The sequence below is a fragment of the Oncorhynchus gorbuscha genome, unplaced genomic scaffold, assembly GCF_021184085.1.
Source record: "Oncorhynchus gorbuscha isolate QuinsamMale2020 ecotype Even-year unplaced genomic scaffold, OgorEven_v1.0 Un_scaffold_387, whole genome shotgun sequence".
Taxonomy (NCBI): domain Eukaryota; kingdom Metazoa; phylum Chordata; class Actinopteri; order Salmoniformes; family Salmonidae; genus Oncorhynchus; species Oncorhynchus gorbuscha.
In genome coordinates, this window is record NW_025745234.1 from 899,536 (window position 1) to 911,212 (window position 11,677).

At 47.6% G+C, this 11,677-nt stretch overlaps 1 protein-coding gene across 1 annotated transcript in view; it reads left to right on the forward strand.

Moving 5' to 3' along the window:
* LOC124018074 (sister chromatid cohesion protein PDS5 homolog A-like) overlaps nt 1-10,282 on the forward strand; it is a gene marked incomplete at both ends in the record, with an annotated part of 31,905 nt that extends 21,623 nt beyond the window's left edge. The window contains 2 exons of the mRNA XM_046333332.1: nt 9,139-9,253; nt 10,073-10,282. Coding sequence (XP_046189288.1) covers nt 9,139-9,253; nt 10,073-10,282 — 325 coding nt within the window. The remainder of the gene's footprint in view (nt 1-9,138; nt 9,254-10,072) is intronic.
* Nucleotides 10,283-11,677: the final 1,395 nt, after the last annotated feature.

The window sequence follows — 11,677 nt, forward strand, 5'->3', positions numbered from 1 at the left end:
CACTGTTAATACATCAGGACACGACTCAACCCCACTGTTAATACATCAGGACACGACTCAACCCCACTGTTAATACATCAGGACACGACTCAACCCCACTGTTAATACATCAGGACACGACTCAACCCCACTGTTAATACATCAGGACACGACTCAACCCCACTGTTAATACAACAGGACACGACTCAACCCCACGACTCAACCCCACTGTTAATACATCAGGACACGACTCAACCCCACTGTTAATACAACAGGACACGACTCAACCCCACGACTCAAACCCACTGTTAATACATCAGGACACGACTCAACCTCACTGTTAATACATCAGGACACGACTCATCCCCACTGTTAATACATCAGGACACGACTCAACCCCACTGTTAATACATCAGGACACGACTCAACCCCACTGTTAATACAACAGGACACGACTCAAACCCACGACTCAACCCCACTGTTAATATATCAGGACACGACTCAACCCCACTGTTAATACAACAGGACACGACTCAACCCCACTGTTAATACATCAGGACACGACTCAACCCCACTGTTAATACATCAGGACACGACTCAACCCCACTGTTAATACAACAGGACACGACTCAACCCCACGACTCAACCCCACTGTTAATACATCAGGACACGACTCAACCTCACTGTTAATACATCAGGACACGACTCAACCCCACTGTTAATACATCAGGACACGACTCAACCTCACTGTTAATACATCAGGACACGACTCAACCCCACGACTCAACCTCACTGTTAATACATCAGGACACGACTCAACCCCACTGTTAATACATCAGGACACGACTCAACCCCACTGTTAATACATCAGGACACGACTCAACCCCACTGTTAATACATCAGGACACGACTCAACCCCACGACTCAACCCCACTGTTAATACATCAGGACACGACTCAACCCCACTGTTAATACATCAGGACACGACTCAACCCCACTGTTAATACATCAGGACAAGACTCAACCCCACTGTTAATACATCAGGACACGACTCAACCCCACTGTTAATACATCAGGACACGACTCAACCAAACTGTTAATACATCAGGACACGACTCAACCCCACTGTTAATACAACAGGACACGACTCAACCCCACGACTCAACCCCACTGTTAATATATCAGGACACGACTCAACCCCACTGTTAATACAACAGGACACGACTCAACCCCACTGTTAATACATCAGGACACGACTCAACCCCACTGTTAATACATCAGGACACGACTCAACCCCACTGTTAATACATCAGGACACGACTCAACCTCACGACTCAACCCCACTGTTAATACATCAGGACACGACTCAACCCCACGACTCAACCCCACTGTTAATACATCAGGACACAACTCAACCTCACGACTCAACCCCACTGTTAATACATCAGGACACAACTCAACCCCACGACTCAACCTCACTGTTAATACATCAGGACACGACTCAACCCCACTGTTAATACAACAGGACACGACTCAACCTCACGACTCAACCCCACTGTTAATATATCAGGACACGACTCAACCTTACTGTTAATACATCAGGACACGACTCAACCCCACGACTCAACCCCACTGTTAATACATCAGGACACGACTCAACCCCACTGTTAATACATCAGGACACGACTCAACCCCACTGTTAATACATCAGGACACGACTCAACCCCACTGTTAATACATCAGGACACGACTCAACCCCACTGTTAATACATCAGGACACGACTCAACCCCACTGTTAATACATCAGGACACGACTCAACCCCACGACTCAACCCCACTGTTAATACATCAGGACACAACTCAACCTCACGACTCAACCCCACTGTTAATACATCAGGACACGACTCAACCGCACGACTCAACCCCACTGTTAATACATCAGGACACAACTCAACCTCACGACTCAACCCCACTGTTAATACATCAGGACACGACTCAACCCCACTGTTAATACATCAGGACACGACTCAACCCCACGACTCAACCCCACTGTTAATACAACAGGACACGACTCAACCCCACGACTCAACCCCACTGTTAATATATCAGGACACGACTCAACCTTACTGTTAATACATCAGGACACGACTCAACCCCACGACTCAACCCCACTGTTAATACATCAGGACACGACTCAACCCCACTGTTAATACATCAGGACACGACTCAACCCCACTGTTAATACATCAGGACACGACTCAACCCCACTGTTAATACATCAGGACACGACTCAACCCCACTGTTAATACATCAGGACACGACTCAACCTTACTGTTAATACATCAGGACACGACTCAACCCCACGACTCAACCCCACTGTTAATACATCAGGACACGACTCAACCCCACTGTTAATACATCAGGACACGACTCAACCCCACTGTTAATACATCAGGACACGACTCAACCCCACTGTTAATACATCAGGACACGACTCAACCCCACTGTTAATACATCAGGACACGACTCAACCCCACTGTTAATACATCAGGACACGACTCAACCCCACTGTTAATACATCAGGACACAACACAACCTCACGACTCAACCCCACTGTTAATACATCAGGACACGACTCAACCCCACGACTCAACCCCACTGTTAATACATCAGGACACAACTCAACCTCACGACTCAACCCCACTGTTAATACATCAGGACACGACTCAACCCCACTGTTAATACATCAGGACACGACTCAACCCCACGACTCAACCCCACTGTTAATACAACAGGACACGACTCAACCCCACGACTCAACCCCACTGTTAATACATCAGGACACGACTCAACCCCACGACTCAACCCCACTGTTAATACATCAGGACACGACTCAACCGCACGACTCAACCCCACTGTTAATACATCAGGACACAACTCAACCTCACGACTCAACCCCACTGTTAATACATCAGGACACGACTCAACCCCACTGTTAATACATCAGGACACGACTCAACCCCACGACTCAACCCCACTGTTAATACAACAGGACACGACTCAACCCCACGACTCAACCCCACTGTTAATATATCAGGACACGACTCAACCTTACTGTTAATACATCAGGACACGACTCAACCCCACGACTCAACCCCACTGTTAATACATCAGGACACGACTCAACCCCACTGTTAATACATCAGGACACGACTCAACCCCACTGTTAATACATCAGGACACGACTCAACCCCACTGTTAATACATCAGGACACGACTCAACCCCACTGTTAATACATCAGGACACGACTCAACCTTACTGTTAATACATCAGGACACGACTCAACCCCACGACTCAACCCCACTGTTAATACATCAGGACACGACTCAACCCCACTGTTAATACATCAGGACACGACTCAACCCCACTGTTAATACATCAGGACACGACTCAACCCCACTGTTAATACATCAGGACACGACTCAACCCCACTGTTAATACATCAGGACACGACTCAACCCCACTGTTAATACATCAGGACACGACTCAACCCCACTGTTAATACATCAGGACACAACTCAACCTCACGACTCAACCCCACTGTTAATACATCAGGACACGACTCAACCCCACTGTTAATACATCAGGACACGACTCAACCCCACGACTCAACCCCACTGTTAATACAACAGGACACGACTCAACCCCACGACTCAACCCCACTGTTAATACATCAGGACACAACTCAACCTCACGACTCAACCCCACTGTTAATACATCAGGACACGACTCAACCCCACTGTTAATACATCAGGACACGACTCAACCCCACGACTCAACCCCACTGTTAATACAACAGGACACGACTCAACCCCACGACTCAACCCCACTGTTAATACATCAGGACACGACTCAACCCCACGACTCAACCCCACTGTTAATACATCAGGACACGACTCAACCTCACGACTCAACCCCACTGTTAATACAACAGGACACGACTCAACCCCACGACTCAAACCCACTGTTAATACATCAGGACACGACTCAACCTCACTGTTAATACATCAGGACACGACTCATCCCCACTGTTAATACATCAGGACACGACTCAACCCCACTGTTAATACATCAGGACACGACTCAACCCCACTGTTAATACAACAGGACACGACTCAAACCCACGACTCAACCCCACTGTTAATATATCAGGACACGACTCAACCCCACTGTTAATACAACAGGACACGACTCAACCCCACTGTTAATACATCAGGACACGACTCAACCCCACTGTTAATACATCAGGACACGACTCAACCCCACTGTTAATACAACAGGACACGACTCAACCCCACGACTCAACCCCACTGTTAATACATCAGGACACGACTCAACCTCACTGTTAATACATCAGGACACGACTCAACCCCACTGTTAATACATCAGGACACGACTCAACCTCACTGTTAATACATCAGGACACGACTCAACCCCACGACTCAACCTCACTGTTAATACATCAGGACACGACTCAACCCCACTGTTAATACATCAGGACACGACTCAACCCCACTGTTAATACATCAGGACACGACTCAACCCCACTGTTAATACATCAGGACACGACTCAACCCCACGACTCAACCCCACTGTTAATACATCAGGACACGACTCAACCCCACTGTTAATACATCAGGACACGACTCAACCCCACTGTTAATACATCAGGACAAGACTCAACCCCACTGTTAATACATCAGGACACGACTCAACCCCACTGTTAATACATCAGGACACGACTCAACCAAACTGTTAATACATCAGGACACGACTCAACCCCACTGTTAATACAACAGGACACGACTCAACCCCACGACTCAACCCCACTGTTAATATATCAGGACACGACTCAACCCCACTGTTAATACAACAGGACACGACTCAACCCCACTGTTAATACATCAGGACACGACTCAACCCCACTGTTAATACATCAGGACACGACTCAACCCCACTGTTATTACATCAGGACACGACTCAACCTCACGACTCAACCCCACTGTTAATACATCAGGACACGACTCAACCCCACGACTCAACCCCACTGTTAATACATCAGGACACAACTCAACCTCACGACTCAACCCCACTGTTAATACATCAGGACACAACTCAACCCCACGACTCAACCTCACTGTTAATACATCAGGACACGACTCAACCCCACTGTTAATACAACAGGACACGACTCAACCTCACGACTCAACCCCACTGTTAATATATCAGGACACGACTCAACCTTACTGTTAATACATCAGGACACGACTCAACCCCACGACTCAACCCCACTGTTAATACATCAGGACACGACTCAACCCCACTGTTAATACATCAGGACACGACTCAACCCCACTGTTAATACATCAGGACACGACTCAACCCCACTGTTAATACATCAGGACACGACTCAACCCCACTGTTAATACATCAGGACACGACTCAACCCCACTGTTAATACATCAGGACACGACTCAACCCCACGACTCAACCCCACTGTTAATACATCAGGACACAACTCAACCTCACGACTCAACCCCACTGTTAATACATCAGGACACGACTCAACCGCACGACTCAACCCCACTGTTAATACATCAGGACACAACTCAACCTCACGACTCAACCCCACTGTTAATACATCAGGACACGACTCAACCCCACTGTTAATACATCAGGACACGACTCAACCCCACGACTCAACCCCACTGTTAATACAACAGGACACGACTCAACCCCACGACTCAACCCCACTGTTAATATATCAGGACACGACTCAACCTTACTGTTAATACATCAGGACACGACTCAACCCCACGACTCAACCCCACTGTTAATACATCAGGACACGACTCAACCCCACTGTTAATACATCAGGACACGACTCAACCCCACTGTTAATACATCAGGACACGACTCAACCCCACTGTTAATACATCAGGACACGACTCAACCCCACTGTTAATACATCAGGACACGACTCAACCTTACTGTTAATACATCAGGACACGACTCAACCCCACGACTCAACCCCACTGTTAATACATCAGGACACGACTCAACCCCACTGTTAATACATCAGGACACGACTCAACCCCACTGTTAATACATCAGGACACGACTCAACCCCACTGTTAATACATCAGGACACGACTCAACCCCACTGTTAATACATCAGGACACGACTCAACCCCACTGTTAATACATCAGGACACGACTCAACCCCACTGTTAATACATCAGGACACAACTCAACCTCACGACTCAACCCCACTGTTAATACATCAGGACACGACTCAACCCCACGACTCAACCCCACTGTTAATACATCAGGACACAACTCAACCTCACGACTCAACCCCACTGTTAATACATCAGGACACGACTCAACCCCACTGTTAATACATCAGGACACGACTCAACCCCACGACTCAACCCCACTGTTAATACAACAGGACACGACTCAACCCCACGACTCAACCCCACTGTTAATACATCAGGACACGACTCAACCCCACGACTCAACCCCACTGTTAATACATCAGGACACGACTCAACCGCACGACTCAACCCCACTGTTAATACATCAGGACACAACTCAACCTCACGACTCAACCCCACTGTTAATACATCAGGACACGACTCAACCCCACTGTTAATACATCAGGACACGACTCAACCCCACGACTCAACCCCACTGTTAATACAACAGGACACGACTCAACCCCACGACTCAACCCCACTGTTAATATATCAGGACACGACTCAACCTTACTGTTAATACATCAGGACACGACTCAACCCCACGACTCAACCCCACTGTTAATACATCAGGACACGACTCAACCCCACTGTTAATACATCAGGACACGACTCAACCCCACTGTTAATACATCAGGACACGACTCAACCCCACTGTTAATACATCAGGACACGACTCAACCCCACTGTTAATACATCAGGACACGACTCAACCTTACTGTTAATACATCAGGACACGACTCAACCCCACGACTCAACCCCACTGTTAATACATCAGGACACGACTCAACCCCACTGTTAATACATCAGGACACGACTCAACCCCACTGTTAATACATCAGGACACGACTCAACCCCACTGTTAATACATCAGGACACGACTCAACCCCACTGTTAATACATCAGGACACGACTCAACCCCACTGTTAATACATCAGGACACGACTCAACCCCACTGTTAATACATCAGGACACAACTCAACCTCACGACTCAACCCCACTGTTAATACATCAGGACACGACTCAACCCCACGACTCAACCCCACTGTTAATACATCAGGACACAACTCAACCTCACGACTCAACCCCACTGTTAATACATCAGGACACGACTCAACCCCACTGTTAATACATCAGGACACGACTCAACCCCACGACTCAACCCCACTGTTAATACAACAGGACACGACTCAACCCCACGACTCAACCCCACTGTTAATACATCAGGACACGACTCAACCCCACGACTCAACCCCACTGTTAATACATCAGGACACGACTCAACCTCACTGTTAATACATCAGGACACGACTCAACCCCACGACTCAACCCCACTGTTAATACAACAGGACACGACTCAACCCCACGACTCAACCCCACTGTTAATACATCAGGACACGACTCAACCCCACGACTCAACCCCACTGTTAATACATCAGGACACGACTCAACCTCACTGTTAATACATCAGGACACGACTCAACCCCACGACTCAACCCCACTGTTAATACATCAGGACACGACTCAACCTCACTGTTAATACATCAGGACACGACTCAACCCCACGACTCAACCCCACTGTTAATACATCAGGACACGACTCAACCCCACTGTTAATACATCAGGACACGACTCAACCCCACGACTCAACCCCACTGTTAATACATCAGGACACAACTCAACCTCACTGTTAATACATCAGGACACGACTCAACCCCACTGTTAATACATCAGGACACGACTCAACCCCACGACTCAACCCCACTGTTAATACATCAGGACACGACTCAACCCCACGACTCAACCCCACTGTTAATACATCAGGACACGACTCAACCCCACTGTTAATACATCAGGACACGACTCAACCCCACGACTCAACCCCACTGTTAATACATCAGGACACGACTCAACCCCACTGTTAATACATCAGGACACGACTCAACCCCACTGTTAATACATCAGGACACGACTCAACCCCACTGTTAATACAACAGGACACGACTCAACCCCACTGTTAATACATCAGGACACGACTCAACCCCACTGTTAATACAACAGGACACGACTCAACCCCACGACTCAACCCCACTATTAATACATCAGCACACAACTCAACCTCACTGTTAATACATCAGGACACGACTCAACCCCACTGTTAATACATCAGGACACGACTCAACCCCACTGTTAATACATCAGGACACGACTCAACCCCACTGTTAATACAACAGGACACGACTCAACCCCACTGTTAATACATCAGGACACGACTCAACCCCACTGTTAATACATCAGGACACGACTCAACCCCACTGTTAATACATCAGGACATGACTCAACCCCACGACTCAACCCCACTGTTAATACAACCGGACACGACTCAACCCCACTGTTAATACATCAGCACAGAAATCTTACTAAGTCCGTCCTCCCCTGTCTGCTCTCCCGCCCTTCTCCCTACACCCCTCTCCTCCTTTCCCCTCTCTCCCTCTCCCTCCTCCCCTCCTCTCTCCTTCTCCCTCCTCCCCTCCTTTCTCCTTCTCTCTCCTCCTTTCCTTTCTCCTTCTCTCTCCTCCTCTCTCCCGCTCTCTCCTCCTCCTCTCCCCTCTCCTTCTCCCTCTCCCCTTCTCCTCTCCTCCTCTCCTCCTCTCCCCCTCTCTCCTTTTCCCTCTCCTTCTCCTCCCTCCTCTCCCCCTCTTCTCTTCTCCCTCTCTCCTCTTCTCTCTCCCTCCTCTCCCCCTCTCCTCTCCTCCTCTCCCCTCCCCCTCCCCCTCTCTCCTTCTCCTCCCTCCTCTCCCCCTCTCTCCCCCCTCCTCTCCTCCTCTCCCTCTATAGATAAGATGATGTCTCTCCTACCAGAGTATGTGGTTCCTTATATGATCCACCTGTTGGCTCATGACCCAGACTTCACCAAGCCACAGGACTTTGAACAGCTCCGAGACCTCAAGGAGTGAGTGTACACACACACACACACACACCATACACACACACATACACACACCATACACACACACACACGCACACACCATACACACACACACACACACCACACATACACACACCATACACACACACACACATACACACCATACATACACACACACCATACACACACTCTCCTCTTCATCTCTCCTCAATCAGACAGTACATGGCCTCTCCTCTTCCTCTCTCCTCAACCAGACAGTACATGGCCTCTCCTCTTCATCTCTCCTCAATCAGACAGTACATGGCCTCTCCTCTTCATCTCTCCTCAACCAGACAGTACATGGCCTCTCCTCTTCCTCTCTCCTCAACCAGACAGTGCATGGCCTCTACATCTCTCCTCTCTCCTCAACCAGACAATGCATGGCCTCTTCATCTCTCCTCAATTCATCCATGGCCTCTCCTCTTCATCTCTCCTCAACCAGACAGTACATGGCCTCTCCTCTTCATCCCTCCTAAATCAGACAGTACATGGCCTCTCCTCTTCATCTCTCCTCAACCAGACAGTACATGGCCTCTCCTCTTCATCTCTCCTCAACCAGACAGTACATGGCCTCTCCTCTTCATCTCTCCTCAACCAGACAGTACATGGCCTCTCCTCTTCATCAGACAGTACATGGCCTCTCCTCTTCATCAGACAGTACATGGCCTCTCCTCTTACACACGAACACAGACAGCTTGAGTATTTCTGATGTGTGTGTGTGTGTGTGTGTGTGTGTGTGTGTGTGTGTGTGTGTGTGTGTGTGTGTGTGTGTGTGTGTGTGTGTGTGTGTGTGTGTGTGTGTAGGTGTCTGTGGTTCATGCTAGAGGTGTTGATGGTGCAGAATGAGAACAACAGTCACGCCTTCCTGAGGAAAATGGTGGAGAACATCAAGCAGACCAAAGACGCACAGTGTCCTGACGACCCGAAGGCTAACGAGGTACACACACACACACACACACACACACACACACACACACACACACACACACACACACACACACACACACACACACACACACACACACACACACACACACACACACACACACAGTGTCCTGACGACCCGAAGGCTAACGAGGTACACACACACACACACACACACACACACAGACCCATTCAGCCAGTATGTTAACTGACTATAGACCCATTCAGCCAGTATGTTAACTGACTATAGACCCATTCAGCCAGTATGTTAACTGACTATAGACCCATTCAGCCAGTATGTTAACTGACTATAGACCCATTCAGCCAGTATGTTAACTGACTATAGACCCATTCAGCCAGTATGTTAACTGACTATAGACCCATTCAGCCAGTATGTTAACTGACTATAGACCCATTCAGCCAGTATGTTAACTGACTATAGACCCATTCAGCCAGTATGTTAACTGACTATAGACCCATTCAGCCAGTATGTTAACTGACTATAGACCCATTCAGCCAGTATGTTAACTGACTATAGACCCATTCAACCAGTATGTTAACTGACTATAGACCCATTCAGCCAGTATGTTGACTATAGACCCATTCAGCCAGTATGTTAACTGACTATAGACCCATTCAGCCAGTATGTTAACTGACTATAGACCCATTCAACCAGTATGTTAACTGACTATAGACCCATTCAGCCAGTATGTTAACTGACTATAGACCCATTCAGCCAGTATGTTAACTGACTATAGACCCATTCAGCCAGTATGTTAACTGACTATAGACCCATTCAGCCAGTATGTTAACTATAGACCCATTCAGCCAGTATGTTAACTGACTATAGACCCATTCAGCCAGTATGTTAACTGACTATAGACCCATTCAGCCAGTATGTTAACTGACTATAGACCCATTCAGCCAGTATGTTAACTGACTATAGACCCATTCAGCCAGTATGTTAACTGACTATAGACCCATTCAGCCAGTATGTTAACTGACTATAGACCCATTCAGACAGTATGTTAACTGACTATAGACCCATTCAGCCAGTATGTTAACTGACTATAGACCCATTCAGCCAGTATGTTAACTGACTATAGACCCATTCAGCCAGTATGTTAACTGACTATAGACCCATTCAGCCAGTATGTTAACTGACTATAGACCCATTCAGCCAGTATGTTAACTGACTATAGACCCATTCAGCCAGTATGTTAACTGACTATAGACCCATTCAGCCAGTATGTTAACTGACTATAGACCCATTCAGCCAGTATGTTAACTGACTATAGACCCATTCAGCCAGTATGTTAACTGACTATAGACCCATTCAGCCAGTATGTTAACGGACTATAGACCCATTCAGCCAGTATGTTAACTGACTATAGACCCATTCAGCCAGTATGTTAACTGACTATAGACCCATTCAGCCAGTATGTTAACTGACTATAGACCCATTCAGCCAGTATGTTAACTGAC